The 22,923-nt window shown below is 41.5% G+C and overlaps 1 protein-coding gene across 1 annotated transcript; it reads right to left on the bottom strand.

Annotated features, from left to right (window-relative positions):
- Positions 1–10,253: 10,253 nt before the first annotated feature.
- Positions 10,254–16,057, bottom strand: LOC143328415 (carbohydrate sulfotransferase 15-like). Its single transcript, XM_076743541.1, has 8 exons — positions 15,761–16,057; positions 14,726–15,059; positions 13,989–14,132; positions 12,945–12,947; positions 12,440–12,626; positions 12,081–12,237; positions 10,606–10,753; positions 10,254–10,444 (listed from the first exon to the last, which is right to left on the bottom strand). The coding sequence occupies exons 1-8, from the start codon at positions 16,055–16,057 to the stop codon at positions 10,254–10,256; spliced, it is 1,461 nt and encodes a 486-aa protein (XP_076599656.1).
- Between the last annotated feature and the right edge of the window lie 6,866 nt (positions 16,058–22,923).

Here is a 22,923-nt window from a genome sequence, read left to right as displayed (position 1 = left end):
TTTCAGTACTAACGGTTGAAGTGTTAAAACCTCTCCAACCTCACTGACCCAGCAGTGGGTCAGTCAGTGCAAACTCATAGTGCAAACTGCTTGAACTTAAATACTAAAGGAGATCTCAAAAAAGTACTGAAAGGATTCATCCATCATCAGTTGATCAATCATTGATCAAGCAAACCCTCTGTGTTCTCACTTTCTCAAATCTGAAATTTTGCTGCTTTTCTATGTTTTATATAATTGTAAATTTAATGTCTTTGGGGTTTGGATGGTTGGTCATATTAAATATGGAGTTTGTAGATGTTGCTTTGGGTTTTGATTTTGGCACGTTCCCCTTTTTTCTGATATTTTATTGGCTAGACAAATAATTAACTGGGAAAACACAACAGATAAATTGACAATGCAAATAATTGTGAGTTTAAGTATTACTGTCCAAAAGATACCAAAAATGTCTTGCTGAATTCTGGGGAAATGTGCTTCAAATGATGCATGTGAATGTAAAGTGCAGCGATACAAACATGCTGTCTTGGATGTAAACGTCATATATAGCTTCAATAAATTCAGGAGTTTAATTGTAAAGCAGACAGTCAGACCAGACCAGGTCACTGATGACCCGACTCCACCTTCCAGGCAACAAATTGAACCCACAATCATATTCTCAGGTGGTGTAAGCACCATTTATCATTTTGTAAATTTGTTTAGGCTACTGTTTAATTGTAGTTCTTGTTAACACAATGAGAGAGTATTTAAATTAAGGGTCAGGGAATATTGCTGAGTGTTTTGTGTGACTTTATTCCTGTTTGTTTTGCCCTCTGAGCTTCATTTTGTTATCCTGTGCAGTTTCCGTTGACTAGCAAGAAAGTAAGAGGAAGTGGAATCTTATTTTGAAAAGTTCTGTTCGTGAATAAACGAGTGACGGCGGAACAAGACGGTTGTTTTACCGTTGGCGTTGCCACCAAGCCGACTGAATGCGTAAAATGTCTCATGTCGTCCTTAGATGTGGTTATTAAGAAGTAAGAAAATGTAGACTAAAGATAGCCACTATAATAAGTAAAACAACCCCCTCACGAAAAGACGACTGCGTTGCCAAGATGTCTCAAGCACTGAACAAGACGGGACAAGAATACGGCTAAAGCTAACGTATGCTAAAGAAGCTAAGACGAAACAAGAATGACGGTGTGTGAAGACAGTAAGGATGCCATTCATCTTCTTGAAGAAGTGAGACAGGAAGTAATGTTGTGGTCTTCAGAAGATGACACGCATTATGAAAACTAGCTGTATTTTGTGTCATAGACCATTTTCATGAACACTTGTTGAACTAAGAAGCTCTGTACGCATCCAATATGGCGGCAATGGCAAGCACGAAAGGCGAAGAGCACAGAGCTGCAGCAGCAGGACTGGCCACAAGAGGGCAACAAAGTACACCGAAAGAGGTCCAGAGGAGCAACTAAGCAGGTATATAAATACCCGATGATCCAAGCTGTCACAGTTGACATCAAAAACGAATAAAATTAATGGTCTAATGAAAGACAAAGAGAGTCCAGACATTATTGATTAACATTTAGAAGAATGCTTCAAACTTTTAAAGGAGTTTACTCATGCAAAGTATGATGTACGCATGGTTACCTGATGATTAAAAGGATGCAGATCAGACATTTTGGTTCATACCGAAAAAGGAACAATTCAGCAATTTCATGAGTGAAGTTGAAAGGTGGATAGCTACAACAAGGCAACAAAATAAAGATGTGAGTCCACTCATTAAGATCATCCAGATTATCTAGAGCATCATCCATCTCATCTATACGGCAGAAGGAACAAGCAGAACGTGCCACCTTACTTACACGTGCAGCATCCCTGAAAAAAAAAAAACAAGCACTAGAACTTGAAGAATGCAAGTTAAAGGCAAAAAGGGATCAGCTTGAGATCGAGACAGCTATTGCTGAGTCTACAGCCAAAATAAAGGTGCTGGAAAACTGAGTATGAGAACACACACAAAGTGACTGGTCATCCTGAGGCAAGCTTTGAGGACAATCAGCAGCCAAGCAGAGAGGAGCTATAAAATACGAACATACTGAACAGCCACAACTGAATGACAATGAAATGAACATGACATACAGCAAAACGATGTCAGTAATGATTCAGTAAACCTGTGTTAAGTAATGCTAAAACAAAATGACATCACTGAGATGTTAGTCAAACAACAAATCAAATCAAATCAAATCAAACTTTATTTATATAGCACTTTTCATACATGGTGCAACACAAAGTGCTTTACAAGAGTTAAAACAATATAAATAAAAACAGAATAACATAAAAAACCCAACCCTCCCACCCCCATGTGTACTAACACACACCCTCAACCACGTGCATACACACACACAGAAACAAACATACACACACACACACACACACACACACACACACATTCTCACCACAGACAGTAGCAGGAGTAATGAGACATGCAAGACAGAGACTGTCACATTTGCCCCAAAGAGACATACCTGTTTTCAGTGGTGATCCCCTTGAGTTTAAATCCTTCATGAGGGTCTTTGACCATACTATTATATATATTGTTGTATATTGTATTATACTACCTTGAACAGTTTACCAGAGGTGAGCCCAGAGACTTAGTCAGAAGTTGTCAGCACATGAATCCTCAACAAGGCTACAACGAAGCAAGAAAACTGCTAACTTATCACTATGGTAACGAACTGAAAATCTCAACTGCCTATATGAGCAGAGCATTCAACTGGCCGCAAGTTAAACCAGATGATGCTAAGGCTCTTCATAGTTACTCCCTGTTTCTAACTGGCTGTAACAATGCAATGCAAGATCTTAGTCAGCTCCAAGAAATGGAGAATCCCACTAATCTCAGAATCATCATCTCTGAGTTACCATACAAGATGAGAGAGATGTGGAGAGTTTCTGCCTTTGGCATTCAAGAAACAAGTGGAAAGAGAGTGAGATTTTCAAATCTGGTCAGATTGAGTAAACAAACAAGCTAAAATAGCTGCAGATCTTTTGTCAGAATCAGAAATCAAAAATCAGAAAAAGCTTTATTGCCAAGTATGATTTTACACATATGAGGAATTTGTTGTGGTGAAATTGGTGTATGACACATCTACTAAAATAAAACCACAAAATATAACAATTGAAATATATATACACAAGTCCGTTTTTTGTTGTTTGCTATTTTCCGGAAACACAGTCTGTTTTTCAGAAAGAAGTCCGAGTTGAGCATTAATGTAACGCATTGTTCGGTGACATAAAAGATGCTGATAAGGGAAAACCTTATGCAAATGTCAAAACGACCAGAACATCAAGGCCGAAGGGGAGTGCATTTGCCACAAATGTAGCACCAGCTACAAATGAGCAGTCACCTGAGAGCTGTAAAAACTGCTCTCGCCACGCCATTAATGCCTTTCAGAAGCCATGTGTATATTGTGAAAAACAACATACATTGGCAGAATGTCACAAAATCAGAAACAAGCCTTACAAAGATGGAATAGAGTTTCTTAAAGGAAAAGGGCTGTGTTTTTCATGTTTGACACCGGGACATTTGAGTAAAGTCTGAAAGAAAAGAGCTTCATGTGAAAACTGTTCTAAGAAACATCCATTGATGCTTCATTGCACAAAGGAAGGGGACAATGAAGCAGTTGAGACAAGTCAGAGAAACGCCAGAGAAAGCACTATGACTTGTGAAACAACACACATCTCAGGTGGAACTTGTGGAGCCACCGGGGCCAGAAGAGACAGTCGTGTCTAAGCAATTGTGCCTGTGTGTGTCAAGTCAAAGAAAGGCAGCAAGGTAATAGAGACTTATGCATTCATGGATAATGGAAGCCAAGCCACATTTTGCACCGATGATGGCCCATATGCAGTTCGAACAGTCCTTGGTTGGGTCATCAACGGGCCTCTCAGGAGTGAGGGTTGCACCACTCCAACTGAAATTCAATTGAGCGTCTTGTGAATCGTGAATCCCATCTCCATTGCTAACGTGGAGAACCTGCTTGTGCAACAGTTTAACCATGTTTTTCCACAGAAAGCCAGTGAGGAGAAACATGAAATGTCACAAGAAGACATCCAGTTTATGGACTCTGTCAATGAAACAGCTAAAAAGGTTGATGGACACTATAGCATAGGTCTTTGCTTGAGAAACAAAGCTGTTAAAATGCCTAACAACCGAAGTGTAGTTCAGAGAGCAGAAAACCTGAAAAAGAAATTTGTTAAAAAGAAAGACTTTCACAAAGAGTATCAAACCTTCATGTCTGACTTGTTGAGTAAAGGCTATGCAGTTGAAGTACCAAAAGAAAAGACTGTGTCTAAGAATGACAGAGTTTGGTACATTATGCACAAGATTATTTTGTTTAGACAAAAACTCCTCTTTACATTTTGAAATCAATAATGCATTTTAAATAACTGTGAGTGAGATTACGGCACTGATGGTCTTTCATTCACTCACATTCATGTAAGAGACAATGAATGAATGATTGGACAAGTTCATTCATTTTCATGTCATACCATTAACATGATGCAACCCCCATGGGATTACATGACATGTAAATTGATATCAACACTGCGTGTATTTGTATTCGCATTACTATCAACTGAAGAGTGGAAAGTATTGTACAGTCAAGCAGAAAGGAGGACAAAACAGCAACACTGTGCAACATCATTAACATGCCCACTCACTCACTGAGAATTCTCTGGACAATGACCTGTTCCCTTCACACATTTGCTCCATCAGTTCACAGATTTTGGACTCAGGAGCTGGCAGGGTAAAGTCTCTTTAAAGACATATCTGTTCACACATACAGCTGCTTCAGGTAATGGAAGGGAAAATCTGGGGCTACAGTTTGGCCACTGATATTTCAGATCCATGGTCACGGCCATAGATTCTGACTTGTACAAACCTCAGACAGGTTCAATAAGTCAACAAGACTAACTTATTCAACTATCAACCCAAGTTCCCCTGCACTCACTCTGCTACTAGAGCGTGGAGATGGACGATGGCAGGTTAACAAGTGGGATGCATCTTGGTCATTTTGCTAACAACAACAGACAAAATGTCTGCAGATGTACAGCTCTGGTCAGCATCAACATTATGAAAAAAAATGATCCAATGTGATCACAATATCAGTTAGAGAAATTATTTAATTATTATTAAATGATGAAATGGTTGTGATGAAAATCATGTAATGCAAGTTGACATTTGTCCAGTGAAACTAAAACAGTTTGAGAGCTTAAACACAGAGACAAGTGACACGAGACAAAGATGATGAGTCTTACAGTGTTCAAAGTTATTTAGGGTGGAGCATCATTGTCAGTTCAGCCTCAAAACAGGTTTGTTCAACAGTCTGTCAAAGTGTCATTGCTCTGTACATGCTGTTGCTTGCATGACACTTATCTTTAGGTGTTGAAATGGCGTGCGAACAGATGGTGTCAATGGTATGTGTTGCTTAATTGCACTGGGAGGCTCAGTCAGACAAATGAAATGTAGCCAAGGAATCAATTTTGTTGGTCGGTCCTGATCGACCCACATAGCTTGGAACCACTCCTAATCATCTCATCTCATGAATGTCACCCCTGTGCTACCCCTCCCAGGCAAGTTTGTCAGAGAGGATGTGTCAGGTATCTGGCAGAATAGTTTTTGGGCCATTGGAAGAAGGAGCATAAGCAAAGTATCTGTAGTAGAACATAAGTTGCAGTAAGTATACTTGACTGTGCTTAAATGGGACTACTTTAAGCATACTTAATATACTGCAAATATATTTGTTATTTCATATTCGCTCATGCTATTCTTCAATTTAAAGTAGAACTGAAATACGTTTATGATATACTGTAAGTTGTACTTGACTGTACCTAAAATCTAACATAAATAGGTTACAAATACATCTGGAATACTAGTGTATTTTTACATCATTCTTCAGCATTTTCAGTACACTTTAAATGTACTTGAAAACTCCTCAAAATGTATTATATGTGAGGATTTAAAGTGTGCTGCCAATTTGCATAAATATATTGCACATGTACATGAAATGTATTACTAATGGGTTACAGATACATTAGTATATTTCTGTATTGCATGAGCATTTTCAATACACTTTATGTGTACTTTAAAATTAAGGATAAACAGGATGCACTTTCCATACATGTCCTCAGATATATTATGCATTCAGTGCACATTAATGACTGTCCTTGAAATATTTAGCACCTCTTATTTTCTGATCCTTGAATAATATTGCTCACTTCCAATTTTTCCTGTCATTGACAGCGAAGACAGCGTCCCTGCTGCTCCTGCAGCTCTGTCATCATCCATGAGACCAATCACATTGTAAATGCACATAGCAAAGAGCTAAACAAGGTGATTCTCTGTGTAGAATTACACATAATTATCGTGACCACCTGGGAATTTGATTGTCGGTTCAATCTGTTGCCTGGAAGGTGGAGTCAGGTCATCAGGGACCTGGTCTGGTCTGACTGTAGGGTTGGGAATCGAGAACCGGTTCCTGTAGAGAACCGGTTTCGTGTGTTTCAATTCCATGGAATCGTTTGGCAGTTTATCTAGCGATTCTCTTATCGATTCCAACCAGCACGAATCTCACGTAATTTACGCAAGTTACGCACACTCAATTCCAGAAAGCACTTACGTGATTAAGTTACGCCGGTTTAGCACGTGCATTGCAGTTGTAAACAACAATGGCGCCCACCAGGTTCAAACGCTCCAAAGTTTGGCTTCACTTCACGAAGAAAGATGGCAACAAGGCGACTTGCAGTCATTGCAAAGTGGAGATAACAGCGTCGGGAGGGAACACGACTAACATGCAGAAACATTTGCGCACACAACATGCAATAATGTTTAACGAGTGTCGTGTTTTTGACGCGCTTCGGACTGATGGATCTCAACCCAGCAGCAGCGGCAGTAGCCAAGCTATGATCACCTCTGCGGTTACTACGGAAGGCAACGCTGGTAAGTAGCTATCCCACTGCCTATGTGCTTTTTTGTAAAACATGCTGTAACATTGACGCTATGCTATTAAACGAATGCCTTCTGCATTACATTTAGAAGATGACCGTGACGAGAGAGTAAGGTCGTGACTTCTAAGTAAAAAAAATTGATGCTAATCAAACTGTTTGTTCTCCTTTTTCCCCAAATTATAATCGATAAGAGAATCGATAAAGAATCGAATCGTTAAGCAGTATCGATAATGGAATCGGAATCGTAAAAATCTTATCAATTCCCATCCCTATCTGACTGTCTGCTTTACAATTAAACTCCTGAATTCCATCCTTTTGGTTTGGTTATACTACATTTGGTTTGTTAAAATCAACATAGAGAAACTTTAGATTTTATTCTTGCAATAATCCAGCAGCCTGATGATGTGTACCCATTAGACCTGAATCACAGATATATGAATTCCTCACAACTGAAAAAGCTGATTTATAATGATGGACAGGTTGAAACAACCACCCTCATACTGACCTGTGTCTTAACGCTGAAATATCACAATAAGAGCAGGCCTGCAGAACAAAGTGTTGGGATGCTGAATTATGAGTGTGTGTTGTGTGAAGCGCGTATCTAAATGCAATAGACATCACAAACAGAGAAGAGGAGACAAGAGTGTCAACAACCAGAGTGCCATCTGCCTTTTTGTTATGAGAAGTGGAGAAATTGCTCTCACCAGTCATGTTATCCTTACAACTCTAGGCTATGAAAGACATTCAAATAGGTTAAAGATCATGGGATGAGAACACATGAGATGACTTTAAAGGGCCTGGGGCCTCATTTATAAAACACTGCGTAGAATCCATACTAAAAGTGTGGGTACGCCCAAAAGCTGAAAATGGCGTACGCCAAAAAATATTCGGATTTATAAAACGTGCGTACTCACACCTGCACGCAGTTTTCCCTTTATATATCACACTCCACCTGGAAGATTGCGCAGGTGGATTCACCTCACATCCCGCCTCCGACACACCCACATTTTACCATGAATGGTCAATGCAAAGTACCTCATGAATGTCTTTGCATGTAAATATGCCTGCTGATCAATGGCATTTTACGTTCGATCATGGCAGAGAAAAGAAAAAGAAATTTTACGGAGACTGAAATCGAGGTGCTTGTGGGTGAGGTGGAGGCCAGAAAGGATATTTTGTTTGGTGGTCACAGTAGTGGCGTCACGAATACAATAAAATAAAATAAAAAATGAGTGGCGGCATGTCGTCACCGCAGTGAATAGTTCCAGTGCCACAGAGCGATCTGTGGCAGAAATTACAGATCCCTACACTACTGTGCGTCAGGATGAATGAGTCATGTGTTGACCCAGGCCACCGTGCCACTACATTCGTCAAGATCGTGTCCGAGGTACAAATAATTTGTACATTGAGTGAATGCACATTTTTTCGATTCACATAAGAAAATTCATTTTCACTCTGAGCCCTTATAGCAATGTGAGTGCAGTAAATTGCGTCGATTATATTTGGGAAACCGGACATTGCTGCAAATATCCCAGACCTAAGGACACAATTTAACTGAATTATATCATACCCAAAAGGGGCTTTAGACAGACAATGTAACATTATATAATATTAATCATATCAAACACTTACCTGTCGGCTAATTCCCACTGAAAGGAGCCAGTCGCCAGAAACCCCAGAGTGGTCAGCACCTGGATATGCGCCGAGATGGCGCAGTTCAGCACATAGTTCCAACAGCACCGCTCTAGGGAATCTAAATCGGCTTATTAGCCAGTCATCATCATGGGCCAGCAAATCTCCGTGGTCCGTAAAATTTCTCTCCATCCTGATCCTACCATTTGCGTGATCTTCCAGCAGTGCCAGCGCATCCATTGTGCAGCATTACGCACGAGTGTCACCGCACTATTTATATGCTTACTCAGCAAATTGAATGATCGTTACACACCTTGTCAGAATTACTACTAATCCATCAGTGCCATCCACCGCTCTGTATCATTTGAAGATGGAAGTATGATATATGAACATTGTGCATACAGTAGTAGGCCTAACGGCTCATTAAAGGAACACATCTATAACACTGCAGACTTGGGTGTTTATGATTACGCGGGTCTATAAGTCTGATATGTGATGACATTAAATGTATGAGATCAATCTGGCTTCAATTCACCACCTCACCATCTGCACCGCCAGTTCCCCCGTCTCCAAAATGTTCGTACGCAAGCATCAAAGTTGGCGTACCGGTGCGCACATTCTCACGCTAAGTTTATTTTTATAAATCACAACCTTTGCGTAGGAAGTTGCGTACGCAACTTTCAAGCCCCGTTTTGTGCGTAAGCAAGTTTTATAAATGAGGCCCCTGATCATTACAGTAGTTTAAATTTTGTTAAAATACTTATTATACACTGCCTGACAGTATCATATATACTGTATCTCTTCATTGAAGCTATATATGATGAAATTTTCACCAAGTGAAATATTCATACTTAAGACTGCATGTTGTCTCTGCACCATTCAATCCCACAGAAATATACACTGCTTGTGGATAATTTAAGGCACGTTTCCCCAGAATTCAGCAAGTTAGAAATTTCAGTAAATTGGGGAACATGCTAAAATCACAATCACCCACGATCCAAAGCAACATCTACAGCCTGTATATTTAGTATGATCAACCATCCAAAACACAGAGATATTAAATTTACAGTTATATAAAACAGAGAAAAGCAGCAAAAGCTCACATTTGAGAAAGTGGAAACACAGAAGGTTTGCTTGAACAATGACTGAAACGATCAATTGATGATGGGCTAATCATTTCAGGACTAAGTTGAGATCTCCTCTAGTATTTAAGTTCAAACATTTTGCACTATGAGTTTGCACTGACTGACCCACTGCTGGGTCAGTGAGGTTGGAGAGGTTTTAACTCTTCAACCGTTAGTACTGAAATATCTCAGCTGTCAAAATGTTCCTTGATGACTTTCCCCAGATCCACTTTGTGCACAAACCAGAGCTGTAATGACAATATGTACCCCTTGAGTACTGTGTTGTTACAAATGTAAATTATTTATTATTTCATAATTAAAGGGACAGGACATATCTCCTGAGATGAAAGTTCAAATCACAGCACCATCACCACATGATATTTACCACGGCCTTCTCAGCAATAATATTGTGAAAACTTCATCCAAATGTGTGGATTAATGAATTTATGGGAATGTAACAGTGAATTTCAAGGGTTTCATGTGTTCATTCACAGTCGTCCACGTTTCACCCATGCTCATACCCCTTCAGGGGTAGCTCCAGAGGAAGGCATTGTTGTCCAACAAACTGGCCAGTTTACGGTTGAAGGGCTGGTAAAAATCCCTGAGGAGGGCTCTGGTGGCTGGAAGCATAGGACCGAGATCCCTGTCCGTCATTCGCCGGCTGTTTGACACACGCTTTTTCATCACTTCTTCCTCCAGCTTCACTGACAGAGGACCTGCAGGGAGGATGGGAGGTGGGAGTTCTTGTCAATACAAAAGTGAAGACTTGAGGCAGAAACAACCAGATAAATACAGGACACAGCCATGAAGATGCAGGCTGTTTTTTCATTTCAGACATTTCCAAATAGCATGTTACTGTAACTTTTTGAATACGTACTTAGACCCAGAAAATCAAAAGCTTTGTGTAATGTTGCTCTCAGGTCGGCTGAGTAGTCCTCCAGTCGAAGAACTAGAATCTGGTCCCGATGGAAAACTGTGAGCCAGTCCAGTAAGAAGACGACGTACAAGCCCATGTGAAGTCTCGCCTGTGGAGAAAAATCAGATCAAAACAATCAACCCAGTGTACTAAGAAGGACTCTCTGTGATGTGTTGTATCTTATACGTCTGTGCCACGAAGGTCCATCAGTGTCAAATCACTTTCAACAGCACATCACTGAGCGACACTGTTTCACTGGGCGACATGCTCCTACATTCGGATGAATGTGGTCACTGAAGTTCACTTTGAGTCACACTGTCCTGCTGCTGTAATCACTCACAAATCGTTGCCAACAAACACACTATTTAGTTATGTTTGTTTGCTAATAGCTACAGTGGGCAGCTTTTTTGCACATGATTTAATCTTTTTTTTTTTTATCCTTTTTCCTCTTTCTTATTCTTTTTCATTCAAAGGAAATGGCTTTGAGCTGAGTGCCACAGACAGGGAAGCTGGAAGGATTCAAAGCAAATACCATAACACATTGTTGGCTTTGCTCAAAAAAAAAAAAAAAATACAGAATATAGCAGGTCTCAACCTTATGTACAAACTTATCAGATAGATACACACTATTAGTGGGTCGTAGATGATGATTTAGAGAGATGACTGTTGTGTCTCTACATTGTTTTTAGGAAAATCCTGTGCAGCATGCCTTTAATTCCTGGTTGTTAGATAACAAAGAGTCAAATTCATTGAATCCAGATGCACTGACACTATGAGGCCTCAGGATGGCGCCACAGTACAATACCACCCGCTGAAATTAAACAATGTGCTGTAATTCCCAAGCAGAGTGGCACAAGCTTTAGCAGACTGTGAAAGCCATCATCGGTAACAGAAGAATAAACAGTCTAATTTAATGGTGGTTCTCTGAATTTCTTTTTGTTAGATTTGAGATTCCACTTCTGGTGGGTCATAAGTGACGACTGAGAAGGATTACTTTGGTGTCTCTACAATGTTTTTAGGGAAATCCTGCATAGCATACCTTTAATCCCTGGTTATTGAAGTCACAGGGAATTATATTTCATCCAGATGACAGTATGAGTCCTGAGGAGGGCTGTGAAAGCCCTCATCTTCATCTCATCCATAACAGAAGAGTTAACAGAAACAATCTAATGGTGTTTTGCTGAATGTTTTTTGTTAGATTTACGATAGTTTCCATTTCTGTTCTCAATGGTTTCAGGTCGAGCTGATTGTCACTTTTTACTGTTGGAAATCTCCCAGGATAAACAGTGCTGTCAGCTACATGTTGTGATTAGAGGTGACAAGAGACAGAGCTGAGGTGTTTGTTGTTGTGTATCATTAAATATAGTTGTAGAAGTCATCACTCTTATGTAAACTGATATTCAGACAGTTAAAATGAGAACATCACTTCATCTAACCAGCATGGAATCGTGGAGGCTTCTGTTGTAGACACAGGAACGAAGTGACTGCTCAGACAGACAGGACTGAAACAACTGTAGACAGCTCATGACCCTCTCATGGAAGTCCTTTACTGACTTTTTGCCCGTCCTAAAATACAGGTAAGCAGAATAAAGCCTGGGAACAGAGAGAGACAGAGGTGTTAGCCAGCTGGAATAATGTAAGGACATGTTTTTTATTATAGGAGTTATGATTCAAAACAAAGATGTTCTGTAATAATGAGAAATTACAGGGAAAGCCCTGGAAGCAAAGTAAGCACAACAGAAAATCAAATCAATGTCTTTAAAGGCAGATGGGTGGATGGATTTCTCCACAGTACCTCTCCACTGGATCTCTAAGGATGATAATGAGCTTGGCACCGGGCTGGAGTGTGTGGATGAAGTCCTGGGTCAGAAAACCGAGCTCCAACTCTTTCCTGTCGCTGTGAACATAGCTCCAGGCCATGTTGTCCCACATAGTGAATGGACTGGCATCAACTTTCAAGACATTGACAATCTTAGTGCCACCTTGTGTAACAGAAGTTGCAGTCCAGTGTGCAGGACTGAAGAGGATCAGTTTGCAGAAATGTGATATAATATTCAGTTATGTTTTCATTTGTAACTGTGAATAGTTTTTGCTACCTCAGAATGAGCTCATTATATTTAGAAAGGGAGCAGATCCTCTTTCATGGCGGTCACCATGTTGCACCACCATGTTCCTACAGTTGCTCAGAACGGATGAACCAAGCACTGGCTCTGAGAAGCAGTAAAACTAAACAAATCTAACCTTAAAATTGGTGATAATTCTGTAGCAGGATGAACAAGAGGACATGAGGACAGTAAAACCCTCTGAATAGATAATTGCCAAGCCACAGAGAGACCCCAAGAATCAGATAACATTGACAAGTTGTAAATCCGACATTCCTGGAGCAAACCTGGTTTTGTGTGTCTGTGTGCCTTCTTTTCTAGTTTCTAGTTTCTACCATGGTACCATACTGCCATCTAGAGATTAGTAGCGGTTAGGATTTGGATACTTGACATGAGACAATTATAATTAGTAGTGCTCATTTTGGCAAATATGATCTGCCTTTCCTTATTTCTTTGTTCTATTAGTTAGTTATACTATTAGTTATCATATATGTTAGAACGAGTATTAAAGAATGTTATCATATGTTCGTATGAGTCTGCAGCATCCTTGGGGTGCCCAAGGAGCTGCGAACACATTGGGACGCACAAACACACAGAAACTGCTTGGGGTTCACGAGGTTAAAATGAAGAGTGTCATTTCTTGTCTAACCATGTAAAATTCAAAACGGATTTTGTTTCACTTCAGCAACCAATGCCAAGTAAACAGAACCCCCTTATTCTTATCATTTTCACAGAATAAAATCTACAAAATCAAGTTAATGTTAAATGTTGCTTGACTCCAAAATTGTAATTTCTTTAGTTCATTGTTGAATTAGGGATATTCTCTACTGTCTCTCAAGCTCAGGGGGGCAAAGTTTGAGTCAATCTTGTCTATTTTAACGGACAAATTGAGACTGAAAAAAGGTGGCTGTGACAGCACTTGGAGGTGTTTGAGGTTCTGTTTACACTACTAAAGACACTGTGCTGTTCTCTTAGACCACAGAATACTGAGAATATGTGAGCACCACTGTGGCCTCCTGAGGCCAAAGCCACTTCTGGAAAATCCATTGAAAATGAGTGAGGCTTACAATAAAGGAAAGGGAGACAAAAGAGAGCTGTAATTTGAATTATGGTCAGGCTCCAAATGTTTTGCTGTACGATGGTCCTCAAAAAAAAAAAAAAAAAAGAAAACTTCAAAGGCAAGACACTAACAACACCAAATCATACCCACTCTCACACACAAACACTTTCACATGTGTTCACCTGTTAGGAACTGGGTGATGTGGTGCTCTCCAGATGAATTTCTATTCATTTCTTCTTGGATGTGTTGGGCTGCCAGGTCAAATAGATCCAGGTAATCTTCCACACGAAAAATGCCCTTGAAGCCTTCTTTGATCTGGGTATAACCTGACCCCCAACACACACCAAGATACCACTCATTATATACTCTTTTATATACCTCTACACCAGATTACGTATTACATGCATTGTATAAATTCTGAATGAGGTTGAACGAAGTAAAAAAAAAAAAAGTCAGAAGTAGGGGTAATAGGTGCATAAACTGAGTACTGTGTTGTTTTCTGGTTTAATTTATATTATTCTACAAATGAATAATTTTTATTAAGGCCTGGTAAGATACATAGTTTATTTTCCAGAGGAGTACGATTCAACATGAGGCTAAATGTTTGCATAAAAGTTTCTCAACGGGATGAAATGGAAAAACAGAGAAACATGCCCAATATAGTACCCTAGAGCACAAGGTGACATTAACAAATGTCTTGATTTGTCCAAACTACAGTCCAAAACCCATAAAATATTCAATTTACGAAATTGATTTTAACTGTAAGACTGGGAAAAACAGAAAATTCTCACATTTGAGAGCTTGAAACCATAATATGTTTGTCATTTTTAAGTTTTAACTGTCTTTCAATCCATCAACTAGCTTCCACAAAGTTTTTGTCAAAACATTTAGAAACGCCATCAATCTCCTGATGACTCACTGAAGCGTCTTCTGGTCCACCACTGTGGTTCCTTTTTGATGCTGTACTGGACCTGTGGATGCCGTTGCAGCCTGGAGTACAAGTCAGTGGTACCACACTTTGGTTGGCCAATGATGTAGAAGTACGGCAAGCAGCGCAAACGAAACAGTTTGCCATCTCTGTGTTGTAAGTGCTTGTGGAAGTTGGGCCTCATTTTGTCACACAAAGTCTTCCTGTTCAAAGTACAATAGCGGTTATTCTTGTATGGATCAGTGCTGTGTTCACCGGAGATCTCCTCATACCAGCAAGGGCTCTTGACACCGGGCAGGAAATGGCGAGGAACGACAGAGAACAACTGTAGGGAGGAGCAAAACATTATCAGCCGAGAGAGTGTGGACAAAATGACAGAAATACTGTAAACTACAGAGTAGCCCCTTTGTTAAATCATGATTTGGAGAAGGATAGGATGTTCCATATTTGTTTCATGATGTCTGTCACAGAGAACAGCAACTATTTCCTCTAGATTTAATATAGTATACACTGTAACACAAGTTCTCATGATGCAAAAGATGTCAAAACATCCATTTCGAGCTTTGCAACTGAAGCATCATCACCTTCAGTATTTGACCACTGTTAGATAGTCTGAGTTGCATTATGTTGCTTTGAAAACTCTGTTAGATATTCATATGTCTGACAATGACACATCACCAATTAAGCACCAGTAAGTATCCTTAATAGCTGCTAGTAAAGAAAACCTGCTCCTATCAAATCCCAACATTCGCACATAGCAGTGAGAATGGCCTGAGCAACACTTCCAGAGACATGTAACCAAATATTTACTAAACAGCCTGAAAAACTTTGGCTTTAAAACCACGACACTGAATCAACACATCTGTCAGTCTCAACAAACAGTGGTCATTATGAACTTAACCAAACAGACAATTAAATGCAGGGCTGTTTGTAAGGTGCTTGCTATTTATCAGTCTATATTTTTGTTATTGGTCCTGTGATGGAGAACAAAAATGAGATTGACTGTTTTTCCACTGTCTTACGTACATGAGGCTCCATTTCAATGACATCCTTTTCATCAGGCACCTTCCTGGGTGTGTATTCCAGTTTAGAGTGAATGATCTTCATCAGTTGTTTCATGTCTATTGAATTCTTTTTAGAGGAAACTTCAGCTGCTGCTCTGCTGTGCTGTCCTTTTTTGTTCCCCGACAGGTTGTAGGAAACCATGATGAGGAGCGTCAGTGTCAAGACCATCAGGAAGCTCATCACTTTGACTTTTGAGATCCTCCTCAGGTTAGTCAGTGACAACACGGGTACCAACTTAATATTCAGTGTTTCAGACATTTTTTGTTTGCCAAAAGCCAAAAGACATTAAAGCATGTATAAAGAGGAGCAGTTAAATGATTGTTTCAAAGCCTCTGTTACAGGAGGTTGTGTGTCTTGATGTGTCCATTCATCATAGTTTTTAATCTGCAGGTCATCATTTGTCTTAATTTCTTACACGTTCCCCCATCTTCAGCAGGGCCTCCTGCAAATCAGAAACACGTGTGAAAACATGGCAGACGGCTTTTTTGTGTGACTTCAGTTTTCCTTTCAACAAACGTGCAGCAATTTAGTTTCCTTTGAAGTATTTCGGTCATCTCAAGAAAGGTGGTAAGAACATTAATATTAGAGTATTTGACGGAGCGTCTCTGGGTTGTCAGTATGTGAATTTCAGTCTAGACTCCCTTCTATACCACTAGTCACCTCTAAAACATCTGCTGGATGGAGATCCCTTGCTTTATGATGACAGCTACCTATATAGCACATGCAGAGACAAGCTCTACTGAGGTCAGAGAAATAGTTATTGTGCAGTTCAATGAAATAATGAAATATCAGTCAACAGAGGTGGTCACTCGAAAGTGCCGATGACACCACTAAATGCTGCTCTGACATCTACAGTCGTTAATTGTTCGCTAAGTTATTAAGAACAGTGCTGCGTCTGATACTAATCCTGATTGTTTACCTTTGCGTCGTATACTGTATTTCCATATTTTAATGTTGGTTTTCATGGTGTTTGCTGATGTGGAAAGCCCTCTCTAGCTGTGGTGTGAAAACACAAACAGACAGGGTCCAAACAGGAACAGGCTGACATTGCCATCAACAGAGCCACGTCGCTCGCACAGCTAAAAACCCCCACACAAATTTTCTCATATGCACACACAACTACTTCTTTTCACCTCTACAATGATTACAAACCCCACTAATGACAGTGAGACCTAAGGATGATGATGTAGGTCAGAACGTTTTTCATTCTGTTCCACGTCAAATCAATATATGACAACAACTGTCACTGTCAGGCCAAAATTTCCCACTTGTGGGAAAGAAATTTGGAAATGAAATGGGCAAGTTGGCATGGAATTTAGAGAGCACAGCTGATGATTGTTTATCCCCCATTTTAGACACTTTCGTCATCATCATCATCATCATCATCATCATCATCATCGTCTCAAAATGTCGACTTTGCACAAGATTAGTTTGTTTAGACAAAAACTTCTCTTTACATTTTGAAATCAGTGATGCATTTTAAATAACTGTGAGTAAGCTTATGGTACTGATGGTCTTTCATTCACTCACATTCATGTAAGAGATGATGAAGGAATGATTGGACAAGTTCATTCATTTTCATGTCATACAATTAATGTGATCCAACCCAAATGGAATTACATGACATGTAAATTGATATCAACACTGCATGTATTTGTATTCGCATTATTATCAACTGAAGAGTGGAAAGTATTGTACAGTCAAGCAGAAAGGAGGACAAAACAGCAACACTGTGCAACATCATTAACATGCCCACTCACTCACTGAGAATTCTCTGGACAATGACCTGTTCCCTTCACACATTTGCTCCATCAGTTCACAGATTTTGGACTCAGGAGCTGGCAGGGTAAAGTCTCTTTAAAGACATATCTGTTCACACATACAGCTGCTTCAAGTAATGGAAGGGAAAATCTGGGGCTACGGTTTGGCCACTGATATTTCAGATCCGTGGTCACGGCCATAGATTCTAACTTGTACAAACCTCAGAAAGGTTCAATAAGTCAACAAGACTAACTTATTCAACTATCAACCCAAGTTCCCCTGCACTCACTCTGCTACTAGAGCGTGGAGATGGACGATGGCAGGTTAACAAGTGGGATGCATCTTGGTCATTTTGCTAACAACAAGAGACAAAATGCTACATGCTGTCTGCAGATGTACAGCTCTGGTCAGCATCAGCATCATGAACAAAAAGATGATCCAATATGATCACAATATCAGTTAGAGAAATATCAGGTCCAGGAGCCAGCACACAGTACACACACATATAATACAGTCTAAAGATGCTGAAGGACTTACCTGCTCGCTATATGCTTCACGTAAAGGTCCTGGAATTATTAAACGGTTGTGATGAAAATCATGTACTGCAAGTTGACATTTGTCCAGTGAAACTAAAACAGTTTGAGAGCTTAAACACAGAGACAAGTGATATGAAACAAAGATGATGAGTCTTACAGTGTTTAAAGTTATTTAGGGTGGAGCATCATTGTCAGTTTAGCATCAAAACAGGTTTGTTCAACAGTCTGTCAAAGTGTCATTGCTCTGTATATTCTGTTGCTTTCATGACACTTATCCTTAGATGTTGAAATGGCGTGCGAACAGATGGTGTCAATGGTAGGTGTTGCTTAATTGCACTGGGAGGCTCAGTCAGACAAATGAGATGTAGCCAAGATAGCAATTTTGTTGGTCGGTCCTGATCGACCCACATAGCTTGGAACCACTCCTAATCATCTCATCTCATCTCATGAATGTCACAAAGATATTAAATTTACAATTATATAAAACAGAGAAAAGCAGCAAAAGCTCACATTTGAGAAAGTGGAAACACAGAGGGTTTGCTTGATTAATGACTCAAGTGATCAACTGATGATGGATGAATCCTTTCAGTACCTTCTTGAGATCTCCTCTAGTATTTAAGTTCAAACATTTTGCACTATGAGTTTGCACTGACTGACCCACTGCTGGGTCAGTGAGGTTGGAGAGGTTTTAACACTTCAACCGTTAGTACTGAAATATCTCAGCTGTCAAAATGTTCCTTGATGACTTTCCCCAGATCCACTTTGTGCACAAACCAGTGCTGTAATTATAATATGTACCCCTTTCACACAAGTACTGTAGCAGAACTGACCTGTAACTGACCTTCCTCCCCCTATTTGCATTCCTTCAGGAGAAGTGGAGTCATAAAACATCCCATTTTTTAAGAGTTATTAACCAATTGGACTGTTTACAGGGAGGTGTGATTTCAGAGAGAGACAAGATGTCTGACTTAAAAACACCTCTTCCACATTCTTTCAGGGGAACAGAAGATACAACCAGTTCAACTTCAAAGGTGACCTTTCACCCAGGTGTTTCTCATGGAGATGCTATTTCGTTCTTGATAGCCCCATGGGAGACAAGGACAAAAAAACTGTCTGGATGAACAAGTGCCAGGTCTCAGAGGAACCTACAGAATCAGATAATGCTGATAGGTCGTAAATTAGACATTCCTGAAGCAAACTGTTTTTGCATGTGTGCCTCTTTTCCCATCACACCAGGATAATGAAATCTGTATGTTAAATTTGGATGCTCTTACAGTATTAAACCCATCATCTGTATGATATCAATGCTTATAATATAATAATAATTATTATAAAATGACAAAACTGTGATTTTAATTCCCCTAAAAAGTTTGTCTGAGTTTCTACCATGGAACCATACTGCCATCTAGACGTTCATAGCGGTTATGTGGCACACGCTTGACATGAGACAGTTATTGTCATGGACTGTGGTGGAGCTTCTTAGCCCCACCCTCCTGCTCACACCCCTCTGCTCATCTTCCACTCAGCCCTGCCAGCTTTTCCCGCCACTGCTCTGTCCACACCCTACTGCACTCCCCCTGCATTGACTGTCAGCCAGTCTGTGACCAGCCTGCTCTGCCACCACACACCTGTTTCTCATCTGCTCATTTGCCCCTCAGTATTTATACCAGTCAGTGTTCCTTTGTTCTCTGCCAGATTGTTGTTAGTGCTTATGCCTGCCTCGTATCCCGCCTTTTTTCTTGTTCTGCCTTTTTAGGTTTTTGACCTGTTACCTGATTCGCGTTTTTGCTTGCTGACTCTGTACCTCTGCCTGATCAACCTGCTTTCTGGTATTGACCCAAGCTACAGACTGTATTCTGCTCTGCTTAAAGCACCCAGTAAACTTGCTGTTTTTGCCTTATATCTGTCTCTGCCTGGTGATTCTGCGTTTGGATTCTCTCTGGTTTGTGACAGTTATTAATAGTAACGATAATAGTGGTAATCATTTCGGCAAATATAATCTGCTTTTCTTTACTTCTTTGTCACACTAAGTTAGTTATGCCCTTAGTCATCATGTATATCAGGATGAGTATTAGAAAATGTTATCATGATTATTGTTGAATGTTGTCATTATTCATCCAAGGTGTCTGATGCATGTTGTGAACGATGTTTGAAATGTCTTTGAAAGTTGATCATTTGGAATATATGTGATTGACCATAGTGAGAAGCAGATGAGTCCCTTGTAGGAATCATTAGTTAATTCTCGCTCTATAAGGTGAGATCACAACGCTCTCCTGAAAGCCATCCCACACGCGCGGCGGCCTATTGGTGATTAGACATGCCCTGGAGCGAATATACTGTCTGCAGCGTGCAGCGGATGCTCAGTCAGTTTTTCGTCTTTTGTTAGTCTTCAGTCTTCTTTTTTGTCTTTGTCTTAATTCATCGTCATTCGTCCGTCTTACTTCTTTATTCAGAAAAATGTTTTTTTATTATTTTTATTATTTATTTTTTAACGTATTTATTATTATTAATCTTCATGAAACATTCATTTTTGCTCGCCACGTTAAGCCGCATGATTTGTTTTGTTTTTGTGTTAAAATTCTAGTAACGTAAGCGGGCAGCAGCTCCGGCAGTTGTAGAAACAAAAACTCGGGTCTGGGAGGAGTTCGGGGAGGCCATGGAGGAGGACTACCGGTCGGCCTCAAAGAAATTCTGGCAAATCGTTCGGCGTCTCAGGAGGGGGAAGCAGCTCTCCATTAATACCGTTTACAGTGGAGGTGGGGAGCTGCTGACCTAGACTGGGGATATTGTCGGGCGGTGGAAGGAATACTTCGAGGAGCTCCTCAATCCCACTGTCATGTCTTCTGCAGAGGAAGCAGAGACTGGGGACTCAGAGGTCGATTCGTCCATCACCCAGGCTGAAGTCACTGAGGTAGTCTGCAAGCTCCTCGGTGGCAAAGCTCCGGGGGTGGACGAGATCCGCCCTGAGTACCTCAAGTCACTGGATGTTGCAGGGCTGTCCTGGTTGACACGCCTCTGCAACATCGCGTGGCAGTTGGGGACGGTGCCTTTGGACTGGCAGACTGGGGTGGTGGTCCCTCTGTTTAAAAAGGGGGACCGGAGGGTGTGTTCCAACTATCGGGGGATCACACTCCTCAGCCTCCCTGGGAAAGTCTATTCCAGGGTACTGGAGAGGAGAATCCGGCCGATAGTTGAACCTCGGATTCAGGAGGAACAATGCGGCCGCGGAACACTGGACCAGCTCTATACCCTCCACAGGGTGCTTGAGGGTTCATGGGAGTTTGCCCAACCAGTCCACATGTGCTTTGTGGACTTGGAGAAGGCATTCGACCATGTCCCTCGCGTCATTCTGTGGGAGGTGCTCCGGGAGTATGGGGTTGGAGGCCCTCTGCTGAGGGCTGTGCAGTCCCTGTACAACTGGAGCAGGAGCTTGGTCCGCATTGCCGGCAGTAAGTCGGACCTGTTCCCAGTGCATGTTGGACTCCGCCAGGGCTGCCCTTTGTCACCGGTTCTGTTCATTATTTTTATGGACAGAATTTCTAGGCGCAGCCAGGGACCGGAGGGGGTTCAGTTCGGGAGCCGGCAGATTTCGTCTCTGTTTTTTGCGGATGATGTTGTCTTGTCGGCTCCATCAAGCCAGGACCTTCAGCGTGCACTGGGACGGTTCACAGCCGAGTGTGAAGCAGCTGGGATGAGAGTCAGCACCTCCAAGTCCGAGGCCATGGTTCTCGACCGGAAAAAGGTGGCTTGCTCCCTCCGGGTTGGGGGAGAGATCCTGCCTCAAGTGGAGGAGTTTAAGTATCTTGGGATCTTGTTCACGAGTGAGGGAAGAATGGAGCGCGAGATTGACAGGCGGATCAGTGCAGCAGTAATGAGGTCGCTGTATCGGTCTGTCGTGGTGAAGAAGGAGCTGAGCCGAAAGGTGAAGCTCTCGATTTACCGGTCAATCTACGTTCCTACCCTCACCTATGGTCATGAACTTTGGGTCATGACCGAAAGAACGAGGTCCCGGATACAAGCGGCTGAAATGAGTCCTCCGCAGGGTGGCGGGGCACTCCCTTAGAGATAGGGTGAGGAGCTCTGTCACCCGGGAGGAGCTCAGAGTAGAGTCGCTGCTCCTCCACATCGAGAGGAGTCAGCTGAGGTGGCTCGGGCATCTCTACCGGATGCCTAGGGAGGTGTTCCAGGCATGCCCCACCGGGAGGAGGCCCCGGGGAAGACCCAGGACACGCTGGAGTGACTATGTCGCTTGGCTGGCCTGGGAACACCTCGGGCTCCCCCCGGATGAGCTGGAGGAAGTGTCCGGGGAGAGGGAAGTTTGGGCGTCCCTGCTTAGACTGCTGTCCCCGCGACCCGGCCCCGGATAAGCGGGTGGAAATGGATGGATGGATTCTAGTAACGTAATAATAATTTTGGAGATATTTTCGACCGGCCATCGAAGAGACTCTCAATTTATCATTAACCTAAAGTTTGCCATATGGTTGCCAACTCTCCGCCCCAAAGACCTGTAGCCAGCCGACCCATTTGTCTGGGTTAAATAATCATCAGAAGCTGTTCCTCGTCTGTGACCGACACCGGAGGTCTTCCAGCTCCTGAACATCCCTGTCCAACATCGGCTCGCAACTGTGGTTTGCTTGATTCGTCCGGCAGACCGCAGCGCAGATCGGAGCCCCGGACTACAGCCTGGAGCCCATTCGTGTCAGTTGGGAGCAGACATCCAAAGGAGCGTCACTGGCAAAGTAGGCATACTTTTGAGGGTTTGAATAACGAGTTGGGTCCATACGGTTATGATTTTGTCAGTTGTCTTTAATTCTCTCAACCATTCAT

The sequence above is a fragment of the Chaetodon auriga genome, chromosome 11 (assembly GCF_051107435.1).
Source record: "Chaetodon auriga isolate fChaAug3 chromosome 11, fChaAug3.hap1, whole genome shotgun sequence".
In the NCBI taxonomy this organism is placed as follows: Eukaryota; Metazoa; Chordata; class Actinopteri; order Chaetodontiformes; family Chaetodontidae; genus Chaetodon; species Chaetodon auriga.
Note: the sequence above shows the minus strand (reverse complement) of the source record. Positions and strands in the feature narration are given on the sequence as shown.

Coding starts and splice junctions, on each gene's coding strand:
- LOC143328415 (XM_076743541.1), bottom strand. CDS start 16,057: ATGTCTGAAACACTGAATATTAAGTTGGTACCCGTGTTGTCACTGACT. Junction 15,060..15,760: donor TCATTGAAATGGAGCCTCAT/GTACGTAAGACA, acceptor TCCTCCCTACAG/TTGTTCTCTGTCGTTCCTCG. Junction 10,445..10,605: donor TTTTGATTTTCTGGGTCTAA/GTACGTATTCAA, acceptor TCCTCCCTGCAG/GTCCTCTGTCAGTGAAGCTG.